Genomic DNA, 15,438 nt, shown 5'->3' with positions numbered 1-15,438 from the left:
AGTTCGGGGATATTATATTCAATGCGAAAGACAGTTCAGAAAAATGGATCATATGTATTACTGGTAAGATCTTGCGCTGTTGATTCACAAAAATGTTTGGAGACTTTGAATCCTGGCTCATTGAGCAGCAAAACCTTGTCTGTGAAATGGGAATACTGACCTAGCTTCTGTCATAGAGCTGTTAGGAGGATTTCAATAGATGATACATGGAAATAAGTTAGCAACATGTTGGCCATAGAGTAAGTGCTCCGTGTATGTGGTCAGTTAAAAAAAAAAAGGGGGGTAATTTCTTAGTCAGATGTCAGATAGTCCAAGGCAGTTCTGAATTCTACTTTCTAACAAATGAATCTAAGGATGAGTTTTTTAGATTCCAAATAGATATTAATTGAGCCTTTAGAAGTTTCTCAGATTTTCTAGAGAAAAACAGAATTGGTAAGAAAACCAATGAGTGATTAGAAATCATAGAAAACATGGGATTATTTTTGTAAATCAAAAGCATGAATTTTTGTATATCCTTAAATATTTGTCTTTTTAAAACAATGTTTTATGTGCTTCTCAGGAGACCTCCTGGTAAATCCAGACCGGCCGAGGCTCACCGTTCCGATATCTCAGATCGCTCCTGACTTGATCTTGGCTGACCTGCCTAGAAATATTATGTTGAATGATGATGAACTGGAATTTGAACAAGCTCCGGAGTTTCTCCTAGGTAACTACTTTTGTCGGTTTGAGAATAAAAATTAGGATGCATTTTTCTTTATAGTTTATAAAAATAGAAATAGAATTATATTATGATAGTCTTAGTGTCTTCATAGATTTGTTACAGTGTTGTTTTCCTTTGGAAAGATACATTTTAAAAATCAGATGTTACAGATTTGGAATTCAGAGCTGTGCACAAGCTCTTGTAGAATAGGTTTGAGGTGGGGTGACTACTATGGAACCACACATATTTATGAAATATGTCTTTGCATTTGCTGTAATTGCCAGGGATGGGGGAGCTAGACAAGTTGGTTTTCGGTTGAGTGAAGCAACTGATTTTTCAGTCCCATAAAGACGGAATAAGTCAAGGAAGACCACCTCTAGGTAGTCATAGTACCAGTTTTGTTATTCAATAGACCAATCATGAATTCTCATGGAACTAGTTATAAAAATAATTTGGGATTAAAATTTCAGAAGCATTAAATTGGTGACATACTCAAGTGCTAAACATTCCTGAGAGTCACTGGGAACTTTGAAGAACATTGGTTGATTTAAATATAGTATTTGAAGACAATTCAGACTTTACTTTGTGGAGTATTTGTTGGTATGTGTATATACATACTATTTTAATTAAATTTCCACAGAGAGAATGCCCAAAACATGTCTGTCAAGGACATTCATGTCATTAATAAAAAATCTCCAAAATTTGAGACATGACATGTTAAGGTCAATAATCTCCTTTGTACCTGTATTCTTTACAAGATTGGGAAATTTAGAATGAATTTAAGTGTTTTGGAACTCTGAAAGTGAATATATTAGTAATTGTGGGTTAACACAAAATGTTGAACTGTCAAGGCCAAATTCTAGATCTTAACCAAAACGAAACCTGGCTGTGATTCAAAGGGTACAGGCACACTGTATTCTTTGTCTGAATGAGTCTCCAGCCATCAGACACAGCTTTCAAATATCCCTCTTTCTTTCATTAACATGTGTTTCAGATTAATGTAGAAATGTTGATTACAAAGTTTGTTTTGAAGCACCTGTGTTCCCCCCCCCCCCATTTTATTGAGATACAATTGATATGGAGCGCTGTAATGTTTACGGTGTGTAACATAGTGATTTGACCTACGTATGTCATGGAATAATTACCACAGTGTAGTATAGTAAATGCACATAATCTTAAAAAGATACAAAATAAAAAGGATTTTTAAAAAAGTTTGTCATGAGAACTCTTAGGATTTACTCTCCTAACAACTTTCATAGACACCATAGAGCAGTGTGAGCTACAGTCATCATTATGTGCAATGATATCCTTAGGAATTCTTTATCCTGTAACTGGAACTTTGCACCTTTGACCACCTTCAAAAGCACCTGTGTTTTATATTCTATTAATTACACAAATAGGAAAATGTTTGCATAAGAACTGCCTATTCTCTAGCCCCATGTGTCATAAACTCATAAATTCCGTATTTATTTACAAGAAGCAGTCTAGATCGGGGTTTCTCAACCTCGGCACTACTGTCATTTTGGACTGAGTAATTATTTGGGGGGCTGTTCTGTGCACTGTGGATGTTTAGCAGCATCCTTGGCCTCTCTGCGCCTGATGTCAGTACTGTTTTCTCACCCTGCTCCTGAGGTGTGACGATTAATAATGTTTCCAGAACATTGCCAAAGGTGGAGGGTGGGGCTACCGGACCAGCATTACCCTGGCTGAGAACCACTGATGCAAACAAATCAGATACACCCCGCTAAAAACATGGTATAGTCAGAGACTCCGTAGTATCTTTATGCAAGGGTGGGCTGGGGAGGTCATTCATTGCCTGTCTCTGTGAGTTTCTTTGTAGGGCAGCAGTGAATTTCAGACTTTTGTTAACCACTCCTCCCCAGGTAGCAGCTACTATTAGGCAGCGACTAAATGACACATCTTAATAGACTTGTGACCATCAATAGACCTGTTTTGTGACTGTTCTTTTAAACACACATGTATGGGGTTTGGCATGTCTGAGGAGTTGTGGGGTGCATTCTCTCTGAGGGACTACTTTTCCAGAGAGCCGCAATAGGAAGGTGCCCCAGCGGTGTGATTTCATGGGTTAGGAAGGTTTCCTTGTCTCTATTTACACAATACAGTTGTATTGTGTCATAATTACACAGTAACAGTCCTTAACCCTATTTTTGCTCTTAGTATGACAGTTCATACTTCATTTGAATATGACAGTGTTTCTAAAATAGGGAAGGGCTTTAAAAAAATTACAAATCTCTACTGCTCCCACCTGAAGATTTTATATATATCTCCCTAGAATGTTTCTTCTCTGGGTTCAGAGAAGAGGCGCTCTTGGTCTCCAGTGCTTTCTGTCACCAATAGCTGTGCAGACCAAGGGCAGCCAGAGCAGGTGCATCTATATTTAAGTCTCCATTCCTCCTGCTCAGTCTCTCCTTTTCCCTCCACTTGCTTTCTTCTCTTCTCCCTCTACTGTTTACCCAATCCTGTTTCGATTCCAGTGCTTAAGTGTTCATAGAGCCTTTATTTCCCCCTGAAACTCTTTCAATACCAACAATATTAACTAACGGTTTTAAAAGTTGAATATTGAGGGTAAGATGGGAGGATACCAAGACTGGTAATGCACAGATATGATTTTAACGTGTTTATAATCTAATAGAGATACCACATATACTTGAATGATTTACTGTTCTTATTTTTAATGTACATGGTTTCTGAGCATGACATATTTTTATGCATTGCCCTGTAGACATTTAAAAATACATAGTACAAAAACAAAAATATACAAAATATGTGTTTCCCATAAATGAATAATTTTACCATTTAGAAATAATGGGTTTTACCATTATTATTACTTCTTTGTAGATTTTCCTGAGTTCTTTCACTCGTAGCAATCAAGTACCTGTATTTCCAGGCCCTATATGAGAATGTAAATACTGTGCGAATAAGGATGCACTGTATGTCAGTGAGGAGTAATAGTCCCCGGGGTTGATTATGGGTGATTTCTCACACCTTGGTTTCTCAGTGTGTGCTGATAGATTCAATAAACACCCTAGAAGTTGCGATGATGACATAGCAGAGCATAAAAGATATGGATATTCAGGACATTTTGGCTATTCCAGTGTGTCTAGAACAGTTGTTTTCAATTCTGGTTGTTCATCGCATAACCTGGGGAATTAAAAGGAAAAAAAAAAAACATTGTAAGGACCAGTACCTCATGGGATTCATTCCATCAGAGCCTCTGAGCGTGGATTCAGACATTAGTCTTTTTTAAAGCTCCTCAGCTGTACTGTGAAACCAAAACGGGGAAGGGAGCGACCGAGCTGGCCCTAGAGAGTAGGTAGAACAGGGAGAGAACTGCCAAGGGAATTTGGGGCCACAGTATGTTAGTGAGGCTGATTTTGGGTTTCATTCAGTAGAAAATACAGAATTAGGTTTTGAGCAAGAGAGTGACACACTCGGAGTGTAGTTATGGGGGAAATAATTTTGCGGGAGAAGAAGAATGAGTCGGAGGTGATGAACCGACGAGGCCCCCGCAATGTAAGCAGGAAGCACCCAGGGCTCCGGATCCGCGTGGTGGGGGTGGAAACAGAAGGGAGGCCCGGACGTGAGGGCTGCAGCAAAGCGGGCATCAGCTGGCTGCAGGGGCTGGGCATGGGGCGAGAGCTCAGGTAAGGTGTTGGCTTTCACCCCAGAATGGCCACACAAAGAGGTTTGTTAGGTTTTTATCAGATATGTAGAAGGTGGAATAAAAACTAGTTTGGAGATAAGATGGTGAACGTGGCTTTGGATGGAATGTGATTGAGATCTGGAGGAGCAAGCCAGGGGGAATCTCTAAAATAAAGTTGTAAATGTAGAGTTTAGGAGGTATACATGTGGCTTGTGGCTATACATGAAAATGTGAAAATTCCATATGGAGATAATGTTAGGGGGGAGATGAGGTAATTAAGTGGGGAGGGTGGGGATGGAAGACAGGAAGGTGGGTGCAAAACCTTGAGGTGCATCTTAGTTCACGGAGTAGAAGACAGAAGAGGAAGCAGTCATGAATTCAGTGGAACAGGTGCGTCAGATTTCTCTTCAGGTATACAGTGGATATAATTACTCGGACTTAATTTTTTCATCTTTTATGGCTGGATTCACTTAAGAGCCTTGTGCTTTCTTTCCAAAAGGTGATGGCAGTTTTGGATCTGTTTATCGAGCAGCCTATGAAGGAGAAGAAGTGGCTGTGAAGATTTTTAATAAGCATACATCACTTAGACTGTTGCGACAAGTAAGAAATCCAGTGGTAGTATCACACTAATCATGCGTTGTTCACCTCCTCGAACTCTTGTTTTGCATGCATTTGTGAAAAAAGCAAAATGATGACCACATTTCCCTCCCCAGTTTACTAGAGTTTGGTTATGAAATTCCACTCCTGTCCTTTCTTTATGGAGTGAAAGAGGTCTGCTTTGTTTCTTTTGTTGAAAAACAAAGACAAGACAGTATTCTGAGAATTCTGTTTCCAGGCTTCACTGTTACATTCCCCAAGTACTGAAGAAAAGTGGGTACCTCTTCTGCAGTCTTGTATTTTAGAGGAACCAAAATCTATACACAGCAGCCTATTTAAAAACTTCTCTTGGCCTCCTGTAAGTCCCATGTGCTTTTCTCAGCTTATGTTCAGGGCAATGCTCTGTGCTGATTGGCCGAGGACTGTGTTACTGGACCAATCACTATGGTTACGAGGATGTAAAACTTCAAATAGTCCCACCTTTCCCTGAGGCTGGGGTTACGTGAGTCTCATGGGCTCGGTACCTCAGCAGAATTCAAGCCAAAAAGAAAGGTGAACAGGTGTGGGATACATAACCAAACAGTGGTCGCGGTAGTGCCCTCTCTTGGTTGGAGTGCTGGTGGGGATTTCTTTCTTTTCTCCCAGTCTTCCCTGACAGTAGGAATGAAGGAGAGAGACAGGATGAGATAAGTAGAGTCCAAGAGTTCTGTGATCTTACTCCTGGACTCAACTGTGTTTTTGACTCCACTCATTCTTATTTTTTCCCCTTGATTTGTGAAAATAAATAATCCATACATGAGTCTGAATGTAAATAACGGGTAGACTTATATACATGTTACCATGTATTAGTTACTCTGAATATCGAAAACAATTTCATGTCTGTGCAAAATGTCCTGGAGTAGTTTTGAGTATTAGTACCAAAAGTTACACCTCTAAGAATAAATTAATAGTTATACAAATAAGCTAATGAATGTTTTATATATAGAAGGAAGTCTATGAACCACATCTGGGCATAGTTTCTTTCAATCTGTAGGCAGTTTGTGGGATAAACTGATTTTTCAGCTTTGGTCATTAGGCTTCCATATATATAGTTTCAAATTTTACGTAATGTGCTCAGGGAACCCTGTTGAAAATCACGCTATGTGTACAGGACTGATTAGTGTATATAGGCAGCTAGAGTTTAGGTGAACCGAGGAAAGGTAGGGTGTGTGTAATGTACTCCTTTTAAGAAAGAAAAGGAAGGGAAAACCGTGTTCAGGGCTGCATTTTGAGGGTCATTTCCAGCGGTGGTTATGATTTGGGGGCGATCCCTTACACCGTCTGCTCCTTTCTCCTCCAATCAGTCTGCTTTCCTAGGATGGAAAACATGGATTAGGCTGCCCTCTGTGCCTGTGAAAGGAAACAGCTAACTTGACTTGTTCTCATCAGATTTCACTAACAGCTCATGAGGCATTGAAAAAAAAAGGTTTTTCTGTACTAAGGAAATATTACTGCAGTCTGAAGCTTTTATTCTTGGAAAACACCCTCTTGGGGTGATTGGCCTTTCTTCTTCAACTTGCAGAATTCTCCACGCCTCAGTTTCCTGACAAGGGGAGTTGGCACTGCTTACCCCCCATCTTAGAAGCTGGCTATTAAGCAGCAGAGCTTCGGCAGAAATCACGGTTTGAAGCGTAAATCAATTTAATGCCACATAAGCTCTAAATTTCAACTACATTACAGTTTTCTGCGTAAGATGAAATATATAGAATAAAGGGTCTATGGGGTTGAAAAAGTGATTGTCATCAAGGAGGTTGTAAAGTCTCGCATGATGCAGTCTAGGAAAGGACTTTATCAGAATGGAGACCTCTGTGCTCAAGCTAAAATGGTATCTTTGACTTCTTGGGTTAGAGAGCAATTGTTGCCCCTGGGGATTCCTCTAGCAATGGTGGTCCCGGGATGGTCCCTGAGGAAGTGGGATATTTGAGCCAAGATCTGGATGTCCAGATCCTCCCGCTATGTGAAGGGTGAAGGGATTTCTAGACAGAGGCATCAGTGCGGGCAAAGGGCCAGTGGCTGGAAGGAAGGAGGTGGGTGTGTGCCGGGGTTGAATGAGCACCAGCGTGGTGGAAGCGTGGAGGATGAGGAGAGAGAGGGAAGGGAGATGGGGTGTGAGAGACGGCCTAGGGCAGGACCAGCTCAGGCCATGAAGGCTGTGGAAGCACATGGGATTTTAATCTGGAAGCAATGGGAAGTCAGTAGGGAGTTCCCAGGAGAGAGCAATACCACATATTCCTGTGGCCTTAGACACTAGCCGCAGTAAACCATTCCAATCACTAAGCCGGAGGTGATCGGCAGGCTGGACTAGGTGCCACATGCCCTTGATTAGTAGTGGATGCTGAGAACCGGGGCTGGGCAGGGTTCGGCGGCTAACTAGGATTCCATAGGTAAGATGGATGTGACCTGTTAGTGTGGCCACAGCGTGTACACTGTCCCTGCGTGAAACGTCCTGATGCAAGCTGAGCAAAAGGAAAAGTAGAACATAAAATTTTAATTCAAGCTATAGTTTCAAAACCAGCTATTTCTTTTGAGTATGTGGAAACTGTAAAATCTCTAAGAAGAAATGGAAAGCTTGCCTACAGTCGTCCAGAGGAAAACCTGCCCAAGTGCCGATGTCCTTCGGGAAGGAGGTGCTGGGGGGAGCTGATGCGGGCGTCCTACTGAACGAGCTTCCCTTTTGTAGGAGCTGGTGGTGCTGTGCCATCTCCACCACCCCAGCCTGGTGTCTCTGCTGGCCGCCGGGATTCGCCCTCGCATGCTGGTGATGGAGCTGGCCTCCAAGGGTTCCCTGGATCGCCTGCTTCAGCACGACAAGGCCAGTCTCACCAGAACCCTGCAGCACAGGATCGCGCTGCATGTGGCTGATGGTTTGAGGTAATTCATAGGGTCCTGTGGTTTGGTGCCAAGTGTGTGCTGAGCGTGCACCCGAGCTTACTCCCAAGGCTTCGAGAACAGCACCTCCGCATGACACTGTGTCCCAGGAACGTTTCACACACAGTTTGGGTGAGAAACAACCATTTCCCTAATGAGGGTTTATTATTTCCTAAACAACAGTACGAAGACCACACAGAACCTCATCGCTGGCAGCAGGACAGTGGCACCTAGGAGCCCTGCTCCAGAGCTCAGCATCTGGACCCTGTATTGACTCCCACCCCTAAAACAATATAGGGTAGGCTTTACAGTATCAAGGGAAATGCCAGTGGCCATAATTCTAATGATCTTAATTCTAATAAGGGAAGATCAGTCCGTATTTCTGAAGGGGACTGGCGTGACCTGCATCAGGCTGCCCTGCAGGACTGCAGTGCCTCAGAGGCAACCCAGCCCTGTGGCCGGATGGCACGGGGACAGAGCCGGGGAGGGAGCACCGTAGCAGGACGGCTGTGGACATTGCTCCATGCACGTAGTGCCTGTCATTTTATATCTCTGATCCTCCTTTTCTGTAGTCTGTAAACCGTGACTAACACTCAACACACAGCATTGGGTGGATTTGTGTGAAAGGAAGACACCCCACATTCAGGTCCTGGCTCCCCGGCCCCGCCACCCCCATCTCCGCTTACCGGACGTTGCAGCTCGGAGCCGTCCTCATCCCCTCCTTTCTCTCACCCACACCTAGTCCTTCAGCAAATACTTGCAGCACTGCCATAAAAAAAATCTCCTAATGCAGCGACCTCACGACACCCCTCCCTCGCCCCAGAGTCTAGGCCACTGACGCTGCCCATGGCCTACCTGGCCCCTGTTTCCACCTTTGCCCCAGGAACCTGCCCCCACCCAGGGGCCAGGGTGATTTCTCTAACATGGAGGCGGGACGAAGGCTTCCCCCTGCTGCCCACCTGCCGCTGCCTCACTGCCCGCCGCTGTGCCCAGGCGCTTGCCTCCGAGGTTTCTTGAAACAGCCAGAGGCTCCGTGCCAGCCCCCCTCCCCGGGTCACCGCTGGGCCCAGCTCGTGTCATTCAGGCCTCCCCGGAGAGGACGCCTCTGACCGCCCTTTGCCTCTCAAGCTCCTGATGCACTTGGCACGACCTCCTGTTCTCTGTGTTTTCATGTGCAAAGTTTGTTTGCTGTCTGCCACCAGGCTCTGAGGGCCACGCAAACAGGGGCTCCCGGGTTGTTGCCTTGCACCCCAGCACCTAGAGCAGCGGGCGCGGCAGGCGGCGGGACGGGGGGCAGAGGGGCGCTGCTTGGCACGGAGGGGCCCTGCAGTGGGGGCAAATTACCTTCTCTTCCTTTCTTTCTGAAATGTTGTGTCTGTTCCTTTTGGGCGGTATCCAGAAACGCAATGGAATAGACAGTAAGGAAAACAAGCGACCACTGCTCACAAAACCAAACCAGGAGGACGTAACTATTGATAATGTATGGAGTGTATAAGAAGAGGGTAAAATAAGAGGATTTCCTTTCTTGAAAGAGGCCAGAAACGAGTGGAAAACACACAGATTATTAAATGGCACAGGAACACGTGGCGATTCGGATTTGGACGGATACGCTGCTTTTGAACACCAGGGGGAACCTTGCGTTAAATTAATCTAGACAGAGAGCCACGAACCAGTCTTGTTTCAAAGCTGCGTCAGTCACTTTCTTTAATTTAACCAACTGCAGGTCCAAGTTTTCCCTCATTCTTCCACAAAATCCCCGAAGGGCTCATTTATAAAAAAAGAATTGCTATTTTTATTCACAGTGTTTGAATGACCTCATTTCTAAATTAACTTACCCTGGTTAGCCTATCTGAAAAGCTCAGCATTAGTTTGTCTTCCCAAACCATTTTTTTCAGCACAAACCTGTAATTACAGAGTAGAAAGAGACAATAAAATCACACTCCTCTGGAGTCCCTTCAGTGACGGAGCTGTTCGGCGTGACAGACAAGGAATTTCTTCACGTTACACATTCTCCCTTCTTGCCTTCAGCGATCAGCTTACATCTCTGTTCTGTCTGCTCCTTTAAGATTTTATCATAATTCTCAACTACCTGTGAGGATACAGGCACCCGTATTTCCCATAAATGTCCATGTTTCATTATTTCCAAAATTGCTTTTTCCTTTTCTGCTTACTTCCACCCCAGATCTGTTCTTTCTCTTGTATCTCTTCCTTGCCATCAAGGAAGGACCCTTGCAGTCACATCCCAACCAAGCCCCTTCCCCAAAATACTAAGTATCCATTTGTCCACTAGTTCCTTGGCTATGTTATATTATCTTTTAAATCAATTCATTTACTATTATGCTAGTACTGCTGTTTTGGTCCAGTACCTCCAGGGTATGACCAGAATATTTCTTCTAAAATAAAAATCTAATTATGCTTGAAATTCCCTGCTGGTTCCAAGCTATGTAGGAAGTCCATTCAAACTCTTGCGTGGCACCAGAACTCTCTGCATGCCGCCTGCCTGCCTCCCCAGCCTCTCGCCACTCCACTGCCCTCCCTGCCCTTTCTAACCGGGCTGAAGGTCCTGGCTTTTCACTGACAGCCGTGTTTATCTTTGCATTTGTCTCTCCCCACAAATCTGTCTGCCTGGAGACCTCATTTTCCTCTAGAATTTGCTCACATACTGTCTCCACAGAGCAGCTTGATTGCCCCAGAAGACGTGGCCTCTCTGACCCATTTCTTGAGAGCTCCACGCAGCACTTTGTATTAGGCGCTGGGGGGAGACATAGAGGTTATGTTGCTTTTATCAAGGTTGAAAGCGCACAGTCTGGTGAAGTCGGCTTCGCCATCTCCGCCTTTGTGCTCGTCTCCCTCTGGCTTCACAAGCGTCTGCTCCTCCCCGCGCTTCTGCAGCCCTGTTTGAGCACCTGCACCCCCTTCTAGACCGGGACCCCTCAAGAGCAGAGTTACAAAGATGGCTGTATGCATCCGCTGGGGACTGGCCCCTGTAGATGCCCAACGCATATCTGTTAAATGAATGAATGCATCCTATATTTGGAATAACTCTATGTAGGATGAGATATAGTTTATTTTAAATTATAAAACAGGGGTTTCTTAGCAACACTGCTGACGATCATGATTAAAGAATGACTGACTTTAGACCAGCTTATTTTAATAAAATATTTGACAATGCTCATTGTCACATAAAGCACAGAGTAGGGCTGAATTATTCTCAGTAAGGCAACCTCTGCCCCGGCTAACATTTCAAAAAGCTATTTTAGTATTAAAAGCTATTCAAATGGCACTTTTTAGGATTAAATTCTATAATTGAACATTTTAACTAACCCAGATAATCTTTTCCTCCCACTGACATTATTTCAAATTAAGTTTAAGTATTTTCTTTTTAATCTTTCAGAAGTATTCGGAGAGAGTCCGTGTTCTATAAATATCCTGAAAGACGCCTGCATTAGGAAGGATTTGGTTGCTATTCAGTTATGCATGATTCGTCTTTCACTTTTTTTCTCCTTAATCTCCCAGCTTTTCTCGTGAATAGGGCAGGAGTAGCTAATGGCTTTTCAGTAAGCCCTTAGTAAATTTTTCTTTCGAGCCCATTACTTATTGTTAAGGTCAACCTCATCAGGACGTTCATCTTATTTTTCAGCCAAAAAATATGTAGAATGAAGTGAAGAGGCCTAATGGCAAATGTCCTAATGACATCCTGGAAGAAAAAGTATCTTGTAGTGCACCAGTTGATGCAATTCACTGATACACACACTTCCTAGGCCATGATGTGCCGGAAGGTTCAGGATATAGCTGCCACTCTGTCTAATCCCTCCAGCAGTAATTGGTACTAGATCATGGGGTAAATATTTATTGATATAAAGTGAACCCAAACTCAGAGCTGCCAACAAACAAAGGATTTACCTTTACCTCTGCTAAGTTCTCAGAAAAAATAGTTTCTTTCAAGGTAGGTGACAGTACACCTGTGAGATCATGGGGAGAGCTGTAGCAGATCTGACGTCATGGAGCAGGGAAGATAGTTGGAAAAACCTGGATTTGTGGATGTGTGAGGAGAGGTAGTGAGAGAGTCACTTTAGTAGTGTGAGCACAGTAGGTGCTCTCTGTAGTGAGAGAGTCACTTTAGTAGTGTGAGCACAGTAGGTGCTCTCTGTAGTGAGAGAGTCACTTTAGTAGTGTGAGCACAGTAGGTGCTCTCTGTAGTAAGAGAGTCACTTTGGTAGTGTGAGCACAGTAGGTGCTCTCCGTCCATGGTTCCAGAATGGACAGGACCTGGTTGAGATTGACACTTTATTAATATTATTATTTGTAGTAACTAGTGTTTATTCTTTACCTGTAGTGTCCAGCCTAGTTGCTTTTGGTTGTATGAATCATCTCTAAAAGGAAAGACTTTAACATCACTTAGTATCACCTTTCCCAAGATGATGTTTTACTCATTCTGAATCAGTCCAAAATGTTATTCATTAACTTAATCTGTAATAGAATTGGGTCTAAAGTAAATTACATCTTCAAGTGGTATGATATTGATAGCTAGATAAGTCTTTTATTTTGATTTGTTATTATTGAAAATGTAGAAAATGCTTTCCAAAAAATTAGGAAACACTGTAGTCAGAAAAACATAAATATCAAAACAGAAATGGATAGAGAATTTTTTAAAGCTAAGAGAAACTTCTCTATGGTTTTAAGATCAAAACCATTAAAATGGGTGCTAAAACACAATGCTATCAATTCTTATTCAACATATTTAAATTTTAAACTAATTGAAATACTCATATGGTCATTGAGGGAGTTCAGAATTCCTTGTAAGCAAGTAAAAGGAATTGAATATACGGAAGAAAATGTCCCCAAAATCGGTACTTTGGTTGTGTCTTAAGATTTAGTCACTTGCTTCTCAGGACTGACCTGTTTTTTGTTTATTTTTAAAGTGCAAGCTTGCTTCATAGTATTGGACCAACATGTTTTGATTTCCTTGTACAATGTCTGTTAACTTTGAGAGTCAAACTTAGCATGGAATTTTTGCTGCTTTGTATAGTGGACATACACATTTAAGTAAATCATGAAAAAAATTATAATAATGTGACTGCATTTTAATAAGATTGCACGTTTCCCGTCAGATACCTCCACTCAGCCATGATCATATACCGCGACTTAAAGCCCCACAACGTGCTGCTTTTCACCCTGTATCCGAATGCCGCCATCATCGCAAAGATTGCTGACTATGGGATTGCCCAGTACTGCTGTAGAATGGGGATAAAAACGTCGGAGGGCACGCCAGGTAGGTGATGAGGCTTCCTGGTAATTCCCTTTTTGGGATGGATAAGCGGGGACTTCAGCTGTCAGTTCTGAAGAATCAGGGGAACACTATAGGCTATCACATTGTGAACAGGTACTTATTGTGTGAGTAACTGTGACCAGTACACTGTGATTTTGATCATTGTATTCTGTAGGGCCAAAAAAAATCAACCAATATGATTTTCCACTGGGGGTAGGGGGGGGGGAAGCAAAAATAGAGAATGTTTGACATTAGGTTGGATTTTTAAAAGTTGGATTTTAAAAACATTTAAACACTCCAGAGGTGGTAAAAAGAAATAGTAAGAGGTGTAACGGCAGTACTGTTAACAACTAAAAATAAGGCAAACCAAATTCAGGTTCACAAACCCTTTTTCGTAACTGTATAACTAAGAGAACTTCAACAACCAAAGATTTTTTTAAAAATAATCACTTTGGTGGCAAAGTCTAATCCAAGCTGACTGGATGCTTATTACAGTCTTGCTTCTCATATTTGGTGTGAAATACATGTTTCATGTTAGAAATATAAACATGTTTGAGTATAGGGTGCTGGCCTGATCCTACGGAGGGTTGGCATAATTATGTTAAATGCATCATTAGTAACTTTCTTGAATGAGAAAACATAATTCTTAAATACTTCCAGCTCCAAGAGTTTTCAGATAGGTTTGGAGCCCGTTGCCCTAGGTTGCATTGTTGTGAATAGACGCATGCTTTCTTCTTCTTACAGGCTGGTCCAGGAGTTTCAACCTTTAAACACTGCACTATAGTTTCCCCCTCGTAATTCACAAGCTGTTCATACTTCAATACTTAAAAATAATGTGACTTCTATTTTTCATTTTTTGAGGACCCTCCATACTGCTTTCCACAATGGTTGAACTAATTTACATTCCCACCAGCAGTGTAGGAGGGTTCCCCTTTCTCCACAGCCTTGCCAACATTTGTTGTTGTTTGTCTTTTGGATGTTGGTGATCCTAACTGGTGTGAGGTGATATCTCACAATAGAATATTATTCAGCCATAAGAAGAAAACAAATCCTACCATTTGCAACAACATGGATGGGGCTAGAGGGTATCATGCTCAGTGAAATAAGCCAGGCAGAGGAAGACAAGTATCAAATGATTTCACTCATCTGTGGAGCATAAGAACAAAGAAAAACTGAAGGAACAAAATAGCAGCAGACCCACAGGACCCAAGATTGGACTAACAGTTACCAAGGGGAAAGGGACTGGGGAGGGTAGGTGGGAAGGGAGGGAGAAGGGGGAAAAGGGGACATTACAATTAGCACACATAGTGTAGTGGGGGGGACATGGGAAAGGCAGTATATACAGAGAAGACAAGTAATGATTCTATAGCATCTTACTACGCTGATGCACAGTGACTGTAATGGGGTATGTGGGGGGGACTTGATAATGGGGGGAGTCTGGTAACCATAATGTTCAAGTAATTGTACATTAGTGATATCAAAATAAAAAAATTAAAAAAAAATAATAATAATGTGACTTCTCTATGTGTCTGCAGTTGGCAAGATGAGTCACGATTACTGTGCCAAGTGGAACTTACCCATTCTGGGTACCACGGCAGCTCTGGTCTCGGGAAGTCACAGGCACTGTGTTCTTGCTTAGTGTTGCTTTTTAGGGTCATGCCCAACCCTCTGCTCTAACAATCTCATCACTTCCAGCAGTAACTGGCTTTCTACCAGTGAAAATCCGTTTCCTGCCGTCTACCCTGTGGGACCCTCCCACCCTTTCTCAGCCCCCATTCCCCTTCCTTGAGTCTCAGGTTCTGATCAGTAAGAAACAGTCACATGGCAAGTGATCTGTACAGACCTCGTGTCTTTCAGATTTCAGTTTGTGTGGGAATAGACAGTTGAGGGGTTGACATCTGTTTGGGGTGAGAAACTATTTTTAGAGAAGTCTTATACAGTTAGTCTTACACCTGTAAATAAAGTTACAGGTGGCTTTACTCACTGTGATGGTTGCAGCTCAGTTAAAACACATGCCTAACACAGAAGAGCACACTCTAGGGGTGTCTGACTAGGCCAAAGAACCTCGTTTGTTCCCTAACTCTCCCGGGCCCCCCAGTTTATGTATGTAGGTAAGCAGATGGCCCCAGCTTCCAATGCATGTTTTATTTTTCTCCTAAGTACACGTCGTCTCTTTTGCTTTACATCGCTATGTGCTGGAAGTTGAGCATGCATTCTCATAAGCATTTCAAAGAATATATTCCGGCTGCCAGTGTCTCTGGGTTGCCCAGTAATAATAAAATAAGTATCATCTCTTGTGCA

General features: G+C 42.7%; 1 protein-coding gene across 6 annotated transcripts in view; it reads left to right on the top strand.

The window, feature by feature from the left end:
* The window catches only part of LRRK2 (leucine rich repeat kinase 2), a 120,037-nt gene that overhangs the window by 79,072 nt on the left and 25,527 nt on the right, over positions 1-15,438 (top strand). For 5 of the 6 annotated variants that reach the window (XM_073223795.1, XM_073223792.1, XM_073223793.1 and 2 more), the window contains 4 exons: positions 560-706; positions 4,864-4,964; positions 7,681-7,871; positions 12,980-13,140. In XM_073223795.1, coding sequence (XP_073079896.1) covers positions 560-706; positions 4,864-4,964; positions 7,681-7,871; positions 12,980-13,140 — 600 coding nt within the window. Of the gene's footprint in view, positions 1-559; positions 707-4,863; positions 4,965-7,680; positions 7,872-12,979; positions 13,141-13,881; positions 14,388-15,438 lie in introns of those variants that run through there. The other variant, XM_073223798.1, reaches the window with a different exon arrangement.

The sequence above is a fragment of the Manis javanica genome, chromosome 15, assembly GCF_040802235.1.
Source record: "Manis javanica isolate MJ-LG chromosome 15, MJ_LKY, whole genome shotgun sequence".
Lineage (NCBI taxonomy): Eukaryota > Metazoa > Chordata > Mammalia > Pholidota > Manidae > Manis > Manis javanica.
This window is presented reverse-complemented; position numbering and strand designations above follow the sequence as displayed.